Raw genomic sequence first — 17,662 nt, 5'->3', positions numbered from 1 at the left:
TGAACTATGTGCAATTGTCCTTTTTAATATAACATACAATATACTTAACAGCTATGTACAATTTTGTTTGCAACATGAAGTATATAGGTAACAACATACTCAAGAAACATACAACAATATAATTAACAACTAAAACCACAAGCCATAAGATCAGAGTATATATTCTGTTATGTTTCCAAGTCCATCACAAATTCATGCAAGTGTGATATATATGTCTTATGCTTTCCCTTTCTCTCAACCAAAAACATCAAGTTAGTGTCTAGCTTTATTGGCAAACCTGCTTCTTACTTTCCTTTTTCCTTCTTCAACTTCTCATCTCTCTGTAATATACTAACATCTCTTTATATAGCAATTAATTAGCATCTCTGCTTTCAGCTGATGGCTTAGTTTATATTAAATAAAGAGATTAGTAAAGAACTTGACAAGTGTGTGCTTGGTTAGGAGTTGGGCACTAAAAACAGTAGAATTAAGTGAAAGAGGTGGAAACTAACTTGTAGTGTTGTTGAATTTGCATGAAAACAGAAAAATATAATATATAGGGGAGACAATTGTATACTACTATAAAAACATAATTTACTTGCAACATCATCATATATATGTAGCAACACACTTACAAATTATAAAACAAGACTTGCAGAAATTTTTTTAAAAAAAAAGAAAATTACAATCACAAAACAAAAAAAAAAAATATAAAAAGACACAACAGTAATAACCAACATCTGAAACAAATTTCCCATGCAACAATGAACTTGAGAGTGGCCCCAAGAAGAAGAAGAAGTTGTGGCCATTAAGTTGTTCTTGCACGCCGATTTCCACGGCTCCTTCTTTTGATTCTTTTGCCTCCAAAGATGATCACAAGCCATTGAGGCTTTCCAATTGAGAAAACACAAAATCCCAAGCCAATTCCAAGCACCACTCCACATGCATATCCTATTGCCACTGGTTTCCATCCAAATCCAAATTTGTCTTCAGCCTCAGAAGATGGACATTGTTGCAAAGAGACATTATTGCATTGAATTGACAATGGAAATCCACACAACCCCATGTTTCCCTCATAGGAATCGTTTGAAAATGTATCAAACTGTTTTCCTCTGGGTATTGGTCCCACCAACTGGTTTTGGGAAAGACTCAAGACTTCAAGAAAGTTCAGATTTGCCAATTCAGTAGGAATATCCCCAGTAAGCATATTTGAGGAGAGATCCAATGATTCTAGATTTGTCAAATTTCCCAAAGAGTGGGGAATATGACCAACAAGTCTGTTATGAGAAAGGTTGAGGCCTATGAGTCCATGAAGCTCCCCAAAATCATCTGGAATCTCTCCTTCAAATTTGTTCTCTGACAAATCTATATTTACAAAGGTTGTTGGAATTTTGGCAAAAGGGGTATTGGTTCCTTTCACTGTTGCAATTACGGAATTATCATATTCTGGAAGAATGTTGCCCACTATAGCTCCAAAACTAGTGTCAATATAATCTACCAACCTGCGTTGCACTTCATCACCCACAATTTTCATGGCTTGAAAATTTTGTATGTATGCTTTTGGTAATGAGCCGCTAAAGTTATTACATGATATGTCAAGATAAATCAAACTTGGAAATATATTTTCAGATTTCAAATTGGCAATGGGACCATACAACTTATTGCCTCCTAAGACCAGTATTTCCAAACTTGATAGATTTTGGAGCCAATCAGGAAATGTATCCTCAAATTGATTATTACCGAGATCTAAATCCACAAGATATGTGCAACTGGACAAAGATTTCGGCAATAAACCTTCAAACTGGTTGCCATTGAGATTCAGTGTTTCAAGTTGAAGTTGCTTAAAATTATCTGATAAATTGCCATGAAGTTTGTTCATCTGTATATCCAAATCTACAAGGGATGAGGTATTGGCAAGACACTGTGGAAATGTTCCTGTGAATCTGTTGTGGGACAAGTTGATAACTTCCAAAGAGGTTGTATTACAAAAGAAGGAAGAAATGTCATCATCCATCAAATTGAAGCTAAGATCAAGGTATTCAAAGTGATACCATGGGAATTGATGACCTATTGATGTGATCATGTTGTGTGAGAGTTTCAAATGACATAATGAGGGTATATCATGTATCCAATTGGGTATCTTTCCTTCAAGTTTATTATTGGACAATTCAAGAAATTCCAATTGTGGAAATTTTCCTGAGAACTTTGACCAACCAATGATATTGTTAGAAAATAACTGTAGTGCATACAAATTCAAAAAAGTGTAATTCATACTTGTTTCAGATTCTAGCAATAATGAATTGCAACCTGAAAGAGAAAGATACTCCAATTTTTGGAGCTTAGAAAAGAGTTGAAAGTGAACAGTACCACTCCAATTGTCTGAGGACAAGCACAAATATGTAAGATTTACAAAATGAGAAATTGATTCTAGAATGTTTTCTTGAAGCTTATTGCCACACAGGAATAGATATTCTAAGGAATAAGATGTGATTTCACTGCTTATATACCCTATGAATCGATTATTTGATAAATCCAAAGATCTCAAAGACTTGAGGGATAAAATTGATGGCGGAATTGTCCCATTTAATAAGTTGTCTTCTAGGAATAATTCAATGAGATTTGAAAAGGCTACTTGTTTGGGTAGTGGCCCTTCAATTTGATTAGAAGAACAATCTAATTGAGAGAGTTGAGTTAATGTAAACAATGAAGATGGCAACTTTCCTTGGAAATTATTATCACTAAGAGAGAGAGTTTGCAACTTGGTTAGCTTATCAAACACATTTGGAATTTGACCACTAAGCTCATTCCTTGAAAGATCAAGGTGAGTGAGACGCTGAAGGTTTAAAAGTGATGACGAGATTGAACCGTTGAGTTGATTATCCGCCAAATTCAAGGAAGTGAGGTGTGTTAGATTATAGAATGATGAAGAGATAGGCCCTTGGATCCCACAATCTGAAAGATCCAAGATACTAAGAGAAGTGGTACAACTCAACTCGGAAAGATGGACTGACAATTCATTCCCTGTTAGAATGAGGTGTTGAAGATTGGGTAAACAGAATATGTCACTTGTCAAAGAACCTCTTATTCTAGTATAACCAAGACTGAGAGTAACCAAAGTGGAAGACAAGTTGGCGATCAAAGACAAAGGATTTGGTGTTGGACCAATTAAACTCATATCTGTTTGATCCAATACAATCTCTCTTAAAGATGTGTTTTGCAGCAACCTCTTCCAAGTTGTTTCTTCCCACTTTAAACCATAATTCAAAGAGAGATCAAGTGACTGTAATTTGGAAAGGTGTGAGATTTGAGAAGGAATATCACCTTCAAACCCACAACTAGATAAATTCAAGTGTGTGAGACTCACAAACTCACCAAACTGAGATGACAACTGAGAATTATAGAAATAATTGTAAGCAAAATTGAGTGTTTGAAGACGAGTAAGATGGAAAAGTGTACTGTTAGGATGGATTATACCTACAAGTGCACTGCAACTTAGATCGAGGCCAATCACGTGACCAGACAGAGAATCACACGTGACACCCATCCATGAACAACAATCTGTCCCATTCTCCCACGTCCTCATCTTTGGATAAACATAGGGGCAGAAATTAGCATAATAATAATCATAAAAGGTAGTGTTAGTAATGAGTTGGGTTTTGAAGTGAAGCAATGCAGAGCTCTCCTCTGAATGGCATGAATGAGAAGACAAACATGCAAAGTGAAACAGCATAAATATGTGGACACACACCACCACTCTAACAACCACCAACATCATTATTGATTATTCCTTGATGGTTTTATACGACTCAGATCATAAATCAAGATCTATCATCTATGTATTTATAGCCAAATTGGAATCACAACTATCTACCCGAACCCATCATATGTATGATTTTGATTTTAAAAACTACCGCCACCAAATAATAATATGAATACTGTCCCAATCTGTCAATGTCCAATAAGACCAAATCAAAGTCTAATAAATAGTTTTGTTCTAATGTCAGATTTAGATATATGTAGTTCTCAACTGAGATAGAGTATTATTAATCCGCCTTGGTTAAAGCAATAACGGTATTTCATATTGACTCCAACCATCAAATTTTATAAACCATTATTGCTTTATCATTGTTGCTTAAACCATTGACTACCTTCATCATATAATACTTACATTTATAGGTACACTATTTTACTTCTTTACGCGATTTTTGACCCAGTTATATATGACTCTTTCTACCATTTTCAGTGATTATATTAACACAATATAATAGACAAACATTTCTTTATATATACATCATCGCTTTGTCATAATCAACAATATATGCCATAATGCCAAAGGCTATTCAAAACGAACATATATTTTTTTTCCATCCCTTCAACAACGAACGCAATCCCAAGTCTTCCCCATTCCCCAAGCAATCGGTGATGTAAGATTTGTTGTCAACAATATAATAATGCTAGTTCTTTTCATAATCTTGGTTGAGCATTTCTGTGATACTTCAATCATGAAAATGAAAAAAAAAAAAAAAAAGAAATGTTTGAAAGAAATATAACTAGAGCAATGTTGGGAAAAACACTCTTCTAAAACATTAAGAAGGCAGAACCACGTTTGATTGCAAACAGCTGCTTCTTACTTTGCTATTTTCTTGTTCAATTTCTCATCTTTATAATATCTATTTTTGTAACAATTATCTTCTTTATTTTGAGCTTTGATGGCCAAGTTTAAATTAAAATAAAGAAATAGATTACTTAAAATATTGAAAAATATGTGGTTGGTTAGGAGTTAGAACTTAGAACACACTAAACAGTAGAATGAAGCAAAAAATGTTGATGTCAACTAGTGTTGGAAATGCACGAAAACAGAAAAAATATACTATACCAGAGACAAGACTATATACTTTGAAAACATAATATTACTTCCAACATCATGTATATGTAACAACGCACTTACAAATATGTAAGAAATAGCAAGTATAAAGTATAAATATCACCAAGATTTGCATACAACACATAATGTAAACAACAGAAATAACCAAATTACAGCCCCAAATAAAATATAAAGAGACACAACACCACATGATACAAAATTATTATTGCACATTTACATTACAACAAAAAGCTGAAACAGAGTGGTTCTTGCACGCCGACTTCCACGGCTCCTTCTTTTGATTCTTTTGCCTCCAAACATGATCACAAGCCATTGAGGCTTTCCAATTGAGAAAACACAAAATCCCAAGCCAATTCCAAGCACCATTCCACATGCATATCCTATTGCCACTGGTTTCCAACCAAACCCAAATTTGTCCTCAGCCTCAGAAGATGGATATTGTTGCAAAGGGACATTGTTGTTGCATTGAATTGACAATGGCAATCCACATAGCTCCATGTTTCCCTCATAGGAATCATTTGAAAATGTATCAAACTGTTTTCCTTTGGGTATTGCTCCCACCAACTGGTTTTGGGAAAGATTCAAGACTTCAAGAAAGTTCAGATTTGTCAATTCTGTAGGAATATCCCCAGTAAGCATATTTGAAGAGAGATCCAATGATTCTAGATTTGTCAAATTTCCCAAAGAGTGGGGAATATGACCAACAAGTCTGTTATGTGATAGATTGAGGCCTATGAGTCTATGAAGCTCTCCAATAACATCTGGAATCTCTCCTTCAAATTTGTTTCCTGACAAATCTATATTTACAAAGTCTCTGGGAATTTTTGAAAAAGTGGTACTAACTCCTTTAATTATTGAAGTGATAGAATGATTTCTTTCTACTTCAATAATTCTGTCTCCTCTAAGGTGGAAATCAGTGTCAATGTAATAATCCGAACTAAGCACTTCATCATCCACAATCTTCATGGCTTGAAAATTTTGTATGTATGCTTTTGGTAATGAGCCACTAAAGTTATTGCATGATATGTCAAAAACGATCAAACTTTGAAACATATTATCAGACTTCAAATTTGCAATGGGACCATGCAACTTATTGCCTTGCAAGACTAGTATTTCCAAAAGTCCTAGATCCTGAAGCCAATAGGGAAATGTATCTTCAAATTGATTATTACCGAGATTTAATTCCTGAAGAAACACGGAATTGGACAAAGATTTTGGCAATAAACCTTTGAACTGGTTGCAATTGAGAATCAGTGCATACAGTTGAAGACTCCTATTTAAAGTATCTGGTAAATTGCCATGAAGTTTGTTCATTTGTAGGTCCAAATTCCTAAGGGATGAGCTATTGGCAAGGCACTGTGGAAATGTTCCTATGAATCGGTTGTGGGACAAGTTGATATCAGTCAGAGGTGTTGCATTGCAAAAGAAGGAAGAAATGTCATCATCCATCAAGTTGAAACTAAGATCAAGGTCTTCAAGTTGATACCATGAGAATTGACCCACTGATGTCAACAAGTTATTTGAGAGAATCAAATGATGTAATGAATCTAAATCATGTATCCATTGGGGAACTTTTCCTTCAAGTTTACTATTGGATAATTCAAGAAACTCTAATTCTGAAAAGTTTCCAGAGAATGTTGAATAACCAATAATATTGTTTGAACGCAACTGTAGTTCCAGTAAATTAGAGAAAGTGTAATTAACACTTGTTTCAGAACCTAGCACTAATGAATTGCAGCCAGAAAGGGAAAGATGGCTCAACTTTTGGAGTTTAGAGAAGAGTGAAAAGTGGACAGTATCATTCCAGTTGTGTTGTGATAAGCACAAATTTGAAAGGTTTACAAGATCAAAAATCGATTCTGGAACGTTTCCTTGGAGCTTATTGTTGCACAAGTCTAGATACTCCAAGGAATATGATGTAATTTCATTTATGTGCCCTGTGAATCGATTACTTGAAAGATCCAAATATCTCAAAGACTTGAATGATAAAGCCCACCAAGGAATTGTCCCATTTAACAAGTTGTCATGTAGGTTTAACTGGGTGAGATTTGAAAAGGCTACTTTATCAGGCAGTGACCCCTCAATATTATTATAAGAACAGTCCAACACAGAGAGTTTACTTAAGGTAAATAATGAGGATGGCAACTTTCCTTCAAAATTGTTATCCCAAAGAAACAAAGTTTGCAAGTTGGTTAGCCTATCAAACATATTTGGAATTTGTCCACTAAAATTATTTGATGAAAGATCCAAGTAAACAAGATGATGAAGGTTTGAAAATGATGATGGGATTAAACCACTGAGTTCAATATTCCAGGAAAGATCCAAGTAAACAAGATGATGAAGGTTTGAAAGTGATGACGGGATTAAACCACTGAGTTCTTCCCCTGAAAGATCTAAATGAGTGAGGTGCTGAAGGTTTGAAATTGATGATGGAATTGAACTGTTGAAGAAATTATTCCTCAAAATCAAGGAAGTAAGATGTGTTAGATTAAAGAATGATGAAGGGATAGGCCCGTAAAAACCACATTCTGAAAGATCCAAAGTAAGAAGAGAAGTGTTACAATTCAACTTTGGAACATGGAACTGAATGCCATCATTATTGTCACTTAGATTGAGGTGTTGAAGATTTGGTAAACAGAATATATCACTTGTCAAAGACCCACTTAATTGAGTACGAGTAAGACTAAGAGTAACCAAAGTGGAAGACAAGTTGGCAATCAAAGACAAAGGATTTGGTGTTGAACTAATGGAAGACATGTCTGTATCATCCAATACAACCTCTCTCAAAGATGTTGTGTTTTGCAGCAACCTCTTCCAAGTGGTTTCTTCCAAAGATAAAGCATAATTCCAAGAGAGATCAAGTGATTGTAATTTAGAAAGATGTGAGATTTGAGAAGGAATATCACCATCAAACCAACAATGTGATAAATTCAAGTGTGTGAGACTCACAAGTTGACCAAACTGAGATGACAATTGAGAACCATAGAAATGATTGTAAGCAAGGTTGAGTGTATGGAGATGAGTAAGCTTGAAAAGAGTGCTGTTAGGATCAATATTACCTACAAGTCTTCTGCAACTGAGATCAAGGCCAATCACGTGACCAGACACAGAATGACACGTGACACCCATCCATGAGCAACAATCTGTCCCATTTTGCCATGCCCTCGTCTTTGGATCAGCATGGAGGCAGAGACATTCAGCATCATGATCACATGAGTAGTGTTCATCAAAATTATTGAGTTCGGTCTTGAAGTGAAGCAAAGCAGAACTCTCTTCGGGATGGCATGAATGAGATGACAAACATGCAAAATGGAACATCATAAACATGTGCAAACACAGCATCACTCTAAGAACCAACAACATGGAATAACCCATTGATTATTGATTGAAGGTTTTGCTTATTTAATTTTGTGTATATATTGGTATGCCAATCATCAATCAAGACCCATTTATTTATAGCCATCTAATTATTTGGAATTAATTAATGAATGTTCGTATATTATATATTAAATCTCATGGTTGTTTTTTTTTTTTTTGGTATCTAATTATCTAAACTTGATTCTTTTATAAGTATATGTACGTACACTATTTTAGGTAACGAATTTTTTACCCACTTATTATATATACTAGAGTGAGGCCCGCGCAATGCGCAGAGAGATAGATTATTTATATTATATAGTATATTTTAATAAATGTTATATTAAAAATATTTTAGAGAACATATTATAAATAGATTTTGAATTTATTTATTTTTAAAAAAGACATAGGTTATTTATATTAGAGTTATACAAAACAGCATTTTTTTTTCATTTTTCGATTTGCATTAATAGTTACACTTTGTCTTTTCTTGTGGTTTTTTTGTTTGTCAATAATGAAAAAATAAATAAATGAGAATGAAAAATATATAAAAATGTTATATTAAATTTAAGAAATTTTTGACAATTAGTATAAGAAATTAAGAAATGAAGAGTAGTAAGAGTCTTAATATGTATAAGTTGTAGAATTTGAATTTTTGTAACTGAAATTTTTTATAATTATTATTATTATGACACTTTTAATGTATGTTTATTGCATTTAATTAGTACTTGATGTTTCAATTGAATAATAATAGATAAGAGTTTTTTGTTTTAATTTTTTTAAAACATTTAATTACTAAATAGTGATTAGTTGATTTTCATCTAATGTGGAAGCAATACTGCACATGTGGAATAACAATTTGAAAAAGAGGAACATGTAAATATAAATTGTAGAAGAAGTACTCCATATGTAAAATAACAATTTATAATTTGATGATGAAATATTGCAATCGATAGTATATAGGGAGCAATAATTTTAAATGCACATTAATTTTGGTTGTGAGTGTTGAACAGAACCGTTTACAAAAGAGGACTACATAAACTTGTGCTATTTGCAATGAGTTCACAATTAAAATGTTATTATTTATAACAAATAAATAGGGCTATTGAAAATGATATTGAACCATGAGAAGAGTAAACGACAAAGTTGAAAATTTTTAGGAAGATATTTGAGACAAATTTTCTATGTTGGCGGCGCCAAATGGTGACGTTGGTCTGAGACCCAGAATCGAACTCTGGAGAACCGTTTACAAAAGAGGAATACATAAACTTGTACTACTTGCAATGAGTTTACAATTAAAATGTTATTATTTATAGCAAATAAATAGGCCTATTGAAAATGATATTGAACAATAAAAAGAATAAACGGCAAAGTTGGAAATCTTTAGGAAGATACTTGAGACAAATTTCCTACGTTGGCGGCGCCGAATGGCATTGGTTTGAGACCCAGAATTGAGCTCTGGCAGGGGAACCGCAAGAGGAGGAATGGAGTTTGCCCTGGTTTCTGCAATTTATGCAATGCGGCTCCGCCGGAGATCGCGATGTACAATTTGTTTTGAGGAAAAAACAATGGCTCATGGGACCGGAAGATGATGGAAGAAATAGGATGGGACCGGAAGAGGATGAAGAAAATAGGATCTTGGTACGGAGAGGTGCTAAGAGGGTGAGAGTTTGAGAAAGGTAATAAGCTCTTTGGTTTTGAGAGCTTTTTGTTGGGGTAAATGTTAATTTGTGTTTTTGTTTTTTTAGAAATAATGATTGATTTAGAAAAAGTTAATTTGTTGGTTTTTATTGTGTTTTTTAGTTGTTTTTTGATGTGAAAATAAAAGTTGATTTGGCAAGATTTGAATAGTGGATTCTAAAATTTTGCCAAGTAAGCGTTGGTACTGACATGGCGTTAGGAGAAGAAGAGAAAAAACTTAGAAATAATGTGGGTAAACCTATGTACCTACTTTTATATATTAAGAATAGATAGATAGACGGCTATTTCTTGCATTTTCAGTCATTATATTGACCCAATACAATATACAAACTATTCTGTTACACTTTAATCATGAAAATGAACTTCGCTTGATACATTACTATCAATTATGATGTAATTTTTAGGAGAACATACAATAATCTAAATTTAAATACTTTGTTCATTCTCATTATTTAATTTCAAAACTAAAATGAAAAAAAAAAAAAGTTTGGAAGGAAAATAATGTGATCAAAGTTAAGCAATTTCACTGAACCCGTCTATCACTTGCGTACATTATTTGTCTATAAAGTATAAAGTCTTTCTTTAGCCGTGTTGTTAATGTTTTGCCTTTAATTATTGAAGTAAAAGAAAAATAATAATATACTTTAAAAATCTGATATCAAATTAACAATTAGGAGAAGCACTTTTTATTAGTTAGTTGTTTTATTTATTAGTCATAATTAAGTAATATCGACTTAATTTTAAAAGTTATCTCACAAGAATAAAGACTAATAAATTTATATTCTTAATAATTTAATTTAAATCTAATAAATTTTAGAAAAAAAAAACTCTTTTACACGATGAAATCAGTCTTGTTAAAATTAATTAGTTAAATAAAAAAATGCTCCTTCCATTTTAAAATATAAGTTTCTCTTAGCTTGACTGACCAAACGTCTTTTGTCCATGAATTCACGTCAATACTTTATATGTAAATGATTGGAAGTTACATATGGAAATAGCGTCATGGATGGGTGTTGAAAAATAATTTCATTTCATCACTAGTCTTTGAATGGAGTCAAACGAGAAAGAAGAGTTGGAGTGACTTGTGAGTTGTGAGAGATCTTATATGGAATGAGAGTATCAATTCATCAATACAATTTGTTTTGAAAAAATAACACAGGATTTGTTATTAAAGGGAAATGAAGTCATTTATGACAAAAATTAGTTTTAATGCAATTTTTATTATATTGTAATTATGTACTACAATATTTAATTATGTAATAAGAAAGTTATATGGGAAATATTCTTTGAATCAAACAAAATAAATCGTGAATTTTTTGGTATTGTTATTATTATGTGTTAACATATTATCAAATTAATAAAAACATTATAAGAGTAGTGATATATATCAAATTATTATAGGAAAAAGTCTACATATTTTATTATTATTTTTTTACAATTCAATAAGTAGAATAATCATAAATATTATTATCCAATGTAAAAGTAATGTGATAATGATTTCAAAAGGTAAAGAGTTAATTAAAATTTTCTTTTTGGAGTAGTAGTATACTAGATATTATTGTATAAATAATATAAATAATACTTATATTATTATATTTATTTATATTAGCTCCCCAATCCGGATAGTCAAACAGTCAAGCGTGCAGTGAGGAAAAGGTTGGAAAATTTGTAATAACGAGTCGTATTTGTTGGGATGAATTGATGTGGTCTTATTGCAAGATATAAAAAAATTAGAATAAATATTTAAATTGGTATTCAACGATTTTAAATTACAGTTTTAGTTTTAAATATTTTTTATTATATTAAAAGTTTTTTATAATTATAGAGATATAATTATAAAATTGATAAATTTATAAAGACCAACAGAATAATTAAATCTAAATTTTATTATACAACAATTGAATCCTAAAAAATGTTATTATAACACAAGCTAGTTTTTAATACAAAAGAACCGATTCATTTTGAGATCTTTTAAAATAATAACAAATTGTTAAAATTATACAATTAAACTTGGGAATTTACATATTTACTCTGATAAAAAAAACTTGGAAATTAATCTTTGGTTTTGAAGCTGACTTGGCCCATACAACTTATTAATTTAAAAATTACAACACATTATATCCTTAAAAAAATATTTTTTCTCCTTATTGCAACATATATAACTTGTAAACTTATATAAAACTTGTAAACATATGTAACTTGCAACATATTTTCTAAATCTTCATTGTACACATTGTACGCTTAGGTCATTGGCTTCCTATACTTTCTCATATAAATATAGAACCATAAACCATTAAAAACACAAAAATACAGCGTCGAGTAGCATACTAATGCCTATGTGGAACAAAAAGTTGCACAGCTTAGTAACCAACAAAAGTTGCACTACAATAAGACTAGACATTTTTCTTTCACAAACTGATAATTAAAAGTCACGACCAACAAAGAAAAACTGATAAATAAAGTAAAAGAGGTGCAAATAAATTTGGGTTAGTCTAGTAGTTAACTCACTAATTCACTTAAGTAATTATTGGAAGTTCGATTTTCACTTTGTGCATATAGCAATCTATTGGTCAACAACAAACTATTAAATGGAGTTTTAATCCTTACCCTGTCGAGATGGTCTTTATCCTTTGATGGTTTCAGTGGCTAAGAGAAGGGGGGGTTGAATCTTAGCCCCTTTTTCGCTTGCTAACACTTGCTGGATTCAGAGGAGACTTTTCTGTTTTTAGCTCGTCCCTAGCCACGAGACATTTTCATTTTGTCTCGTCACTTGGCACGAGACATTTTCGGTTTTTGCTCCTGTGCAATAGAAAACAGAAATGGAGTAGGAGAGGAAGAAAATTACACCAAGATATATCCTGGTTCGGCTGCTAAGTGCAGTGCAGCCTACATCCAGTCTCCATCACAACAATGATGGAATTTCACTATAATCAAACAGATTACAACTTGTAAAGTGCTAACCCAACTTACAAGGGGATTCCCACAGAATCATGAAACACAACACAGATGTACAAAGGAACTCTAAGACATCTATGGCTTTTTCTTTTAATTTTGCACTCTCTGCCTTTTTCCGCTCTATGGCTTTTTCATTACAAACCTCACTGTTTGCCTTTTACCATGAGACTCAAGACATGACAAAATTAAACAGAAAAATACAAAACTGAATACATTGAAGGAGAAGAGAAAACTGTTAGCTCAGGTAGCTCTGAGAACTCTGTGCCTTGCACTCTCAATTTTTCTCCTTACTTCAAACAGTGGCTGTCCACCCTTAATATAGAAGAGGGGAGCCTCCACTTATTGAAGCCAAAACTGAACCAACTTCTTCTTCCTTCAACAAAACCGGTTCGGCCACATAGAGAGAGAAGAGATAACCATGCATTAACCAACATGCAATTACCTCTAGTCCTTTCTTGATCATCACCCTTCATCAATCCGAGCTCTCCATCCTTGGCTTGCTCTCCAAGATGGAATTCTGGCCCTTGATGCTTCATGATGATGATGACTTCATCTGCTTCAATCTCTGCCTTCAACCATCACTTCGCCACTCTAGCTACTTCCTGTGGTGGTTGAGCAGAATCGAAGACAAGCCATGCTTCAAGAATCTCCTCTAGCTGGCCGAATCTTCTTCTTCCATTTTGAGCATGAAAGACTCAAGATAACCTCACCAAATCTAACCACATTTGGTGAATATCTTAGCCACAGCTCATTTTTATTTTAGTATGTTTTCTTGCCATCATTGTGATGGTCTTTAGGCTTGCTTTCTCTTCATCTCGGTAGCTTACTTTTGCTTCCATGGCTGCCAATATTTTCTGAGTAAAGACCGAAGAGAGAAAGAGTTGTGAGAGAGAAGAAAGAGAAAATATTCAATGGGTTTGAACAATAATCAATGAACAAAGAGAGAGAATGTAAAAGTTAATTCAAGTTTCCCACTTCCCTTTGTTGAGTAGCGTGTAGTGTCATAATAGCCATCAAATCAATCTTCTCTCTTTTTCTTATGTTTCCAATGTATTAATTAAATTTGAAATCCTTCAAAATAATGAAGTGGAATCCGTTGGAAGCATTTAGGCATTTCATTTGCTTCATGGATTCGAATCAACATTGGGCTTGGTAGCAACAATATTTGATCTTGGCCCATTAATAACATTTGCTTTCCTGATAGAATTTGGAGCATGCATAAAGCAAGTGGAAAGCATGTAACCCACTTGGGCTTAGATCAGAAAATTATTTGGGCCCAAGTAACATTAAAACAGCCACATTTATTTTTGTTATTAAAACCAAGGCTGAGTGTAAATTGGGCTTAGCACAATACATTTGTTTCCGGCCCATGATTAAACCTGCAGCAAAATTATAATCATCAATGTATTGAATAAAAATTCAGATTAAATAATTTTGCAATTAATTAATTTTAATAATGTTTAGTCATCACACATATTAATTTAGAGTTTTCCAAACTCATCAATCTCCCCCTTGATGACAAACAATATTAAAATTGAAATGGAAAGAAATTTAAAATTGAGTAAGAGTACTCCTTTTGAATTTGAATTTCTCCCCCTTTCAAAATGTCACATTGCTCCCCCTTAATGTATGCTTATGTTACCAAGGGAAGCACTAACCTGTAACACTTTAATCAAGCTTCTAATGACAATGTTATTTAGCACATTTTAAGATGCTAAATGCTTGATTTATGAGCAGTTTTAATTGATAATCAAATCTCTTTTGATATCATAAACTGATTTACTGCTCAAACATACACATATCAACAGAACACAAACCAGTGTTGTTCAGAAAATTTCCAAATATTTTCCAGTCCAGATATCAGAGCAATGTCATTCAAAATAAGGAAAATATTTTTGAAACACATATTAGCACATCAAAACATGGCAGTTGTTAAATAACACAGCTTAAAGGAACTGCCAAATGTAAATTTTCAAACCAACAGGTTTATCAAAGATGAACCATCAGCCAGGCATCAATATATCAAACATCATAGTAAACCAAATGCCAAATGCAGTACATACAGCAGGAAATATAATAGAAACATGCTTTCTTTGAATAAGGGTAATCATGAATTTTCAATTTGAAAATTTCAACCCTTATCCCCTGTTTTTCAGCCCCTGTTATCCCCTGTTTTTCAGCCCCTGTTTTATTCCAATTTCAATTTTGGAATCTAAATTTCCTCCCCCTTTTGGCATCAAGGGGCATAAAAACCTGCAACAAGAGACATGAGCAATACATAATATTTATAACAAAGCAGTAATTGTTCAGAGTATCATACGGCAGGGAGTATCAAGTCATGCCTTTACAAAAAACAAAAGAAGGATTGAGCCTATTGTTGCCAATATCAAATAAAAGTAGAGGAATAGTCACTAATCATCAGAAACATTGAACTCAGAACCAGAATCATCTTCAGAATCTCCTGTTCTCATTTCATCATCAAAGGTTTGAATCATGAAACCGACCCTTTCATAGCACTTCCTCCAGGCTTTCTCATTTGCATACGCCAGTTTCCGGGCAGCCTTGCTTGACTTAAGCATTAATTTGGACATATTGCGGAATTCACTGAGAGTCTCCCTGATGGATGCCGACACCTTTGAGGGTTCAGGGTGGCTTTCGAAATCGCTTAGAGAGGGTTCGGAGGCAACAGATTTCTTGCTTTTCTTGTTCGAAACTCCTCCTCCTTTAATCTGTGACACTTTGTTCTCAACAGATTCATTAGACAAATCAACCTTAAAATATTCAAATATACATGTAAGAAACATGCCATAAGGAAGATTAGCCTTTTTTGTGCTTCTTACTGCTTCCCACATATGACGTGTCATAATATAAGCAAATGAAATTGGAGTGGAAGTAATAAGAGCAAAGAGGATGATAGAGTCAGAAACTGTTACTCTATGATGAGAACCACTTTGAGGAGTGATGATATGAGTGATGATACGGTGTAACAGAGAGTTCTCTGGGCCGAGGGATTTGTGAGTTGGGATTAATCCATCAAGCCCGGACAGGTTGGCACAGATGTGTTGCATTACAGTTTGTTGAGTAACTCCCACTTGATCATCCCATTTATCAACCATATAAACCTTTGGTCCCTCATCTTCATACCCAAGGGGAGCACCAATGGTTTGAGGAGTGAGGGTTATGTAAACACGCTTGACATAAGAGTGGATTGACCCACCAATCAGGCGCATGTTTGCATAAAATTCCCGGACCAGCCCCGGGTATACCAATTTCTGAATGTGAGTCAGAGGAGTCCATTTCAGAGCATCAAACAAAGACGAAAAGTTCATTCCTTTGGTGGCAAGATTTGGAAGGTTCACCAAGTAAGAGGGGCAGAGATTGCGCTGCAGAAGAACGTCTTTGTGAAATTCATAGAAGGCACATGATTGGAAGCGAGAAGGATCAAAATGTGAATGAGTTTTGTGGAATTTGTTTTTGAACTCTAGAGATTCCAGATTGGGGGGTTCGCTTGTGTCATGCAGAGCAAAGGTTTTCTGTTTCTTTTGGGAGCTTTTTGTATGAGGGGTAGTTCTTTTTGGTGGTGATGGAGGTGGAGTAGTATGTGATGTTTCTTCATCTTCTTCAACACTTGGTTGCTTGTTCTTCCCTGTCTTGCCTCTCCCTGAGGTTTTCTGAGCAATAACCTTTCGGCGCATGGTTTCGGTTTTCTTGGAGGGTGGTGACTGAGAAGAGGATGAGGTAGAATGGAGATGGATATGTGTATGGGTTGGAGGTGATGAGAAAGGTGGGTTTTTTGGAATGGGGGTTCGGCTACTTCGCCTAACAGCGGTTTTCTTTTTCATGGTGGATGAATGAGGGGTTGAATATGAAGGGGTGATGGCCGAATGAGAGGAGGATGGAAGGAGGTTAGAGGTGCAATAAATGAGGATTGGAGAGAGATGATGGGAGGTTAATGACCATAATGGCACGGTTATTATCCAAATGGGAGTTTCAAAAAGTGATAAAGAGGGAGTTTTTCCTTGAATCAAGGGATTTAGTTGGAAGGAGAAGATATGATTTGACAACATGTATCTTCCAACTAGATTTGAAAAGACAATCTAAAAAATTTTGTGATTTTATTTTTTCAAGGAAGGAATAACTAACTAAACTGCCATGGTGGGGTCAGAATTTATTAGGTGGGGCCCAGAAGAATTTAAATTTGTGTTGCCTCCCCCTGAACAGAGCTCCTCCATCAAGCTTGCGTTTTTTATCTCGTCCAAACCTACGAGACAAAACTGAACAGAATCAAATATTCACAAATTTTCAATAAAACTTAAATCAAACATTCCCAATCTTTTTCTCAAGGTGCAGAATCTGTCTTCACAGAGGGGTTTTGTAAAAATATCAGCAATTTGGTCTTCTGATTTTACAAATTGAATATCAATAGTACCCTTTTGCACATGTTCCCTAATAAAATGATATTTTATCTCAATGTGCTTAGTTCTTGAGTGCAAAACAGGATTTTTTGAAATATTTATTGCACTCATATTATCACAAAATAGGGGTATACTATTGATTTTTAATTTGTAATCTTCCAATTGTGTTTTTAACCAAATTAATTGAGTGCAACATGCAGATGCGGAAATATATTCTGCTTCAGCGGTGGATAAAGCCACTGTGGCTTGTTTCTTGCTTGACCACATGTTGAGAGAGCTTCCAAGGAAGCAACACATGCCTGACGTGCTTCTTCTATCCACTCTATCTCCCGCATAATCTGCATCACAAAACCCTACTGCACAAAATTCA

General features: G+C 33.9%; 2 protein-coding genes across 2 annotated transcripts; both read right to left on the bottom strand.

Annotated features, from left to right (window-relative positions):
- Positions 1-478: 478 nt before the first annotated feature.
- On the bottom strand, positions 479-3,831 carry LOC112765742 (receptor like protein 24-like). The gene has a single exon (XM_029294601.2). It carries the CDS (start codon positions 3,752-3,754, stop codon positions 788-790), a length of 2,967 nt encoding a protein of 988 aa, XP_029150434.2. The 5' UTR covers positions 3,755-3,831; the 3' UTR covers positions 479-787.
- A 1,195-nt stretch (positions 3,832-5,026) lies between these two features.
- On the bottom strand, positions 5,027-8,269 carry LOC114925697 (receptor-like protein 7). Its single transcript, XM_072223813.1, has one exon. The coding sequence runs from the start codon at positions 8,237-8,239 to the stop codon at positions 5,078-5,080; it is 3,162 nt and encodes a 1,053-aa protein (XP_072079914.1). The 5' UTR covers positions 8,240-8,269; the 3' UTR covers positions 5,027-5,077.
- Positions 8,270-17,662: the final 9,393 nt, after the last annotated feature.

This window comes from Arachis hypogaea, chromosome 17, assembly GCF_003086295.3.
Source record: "Arachis hypogaea cultivar Tifrunner chromosome 17, arahy.Tifrunner.gnm2.J5K5, whole genome shotgun sequence".
Classification (NCBI taxonomy): domain Eukaryota; kingdom Viridiplantae; phylum Streptophyta; class Magnoliopsida; order Fabales; family Fabaceae; genus Arachis; species Arachis hypogaea.
The sequence above is the reverse complement of the archived record's forward strand: the minus strand, read 5'-3'. Positions and strand labels throughout refer to the sequence as shown.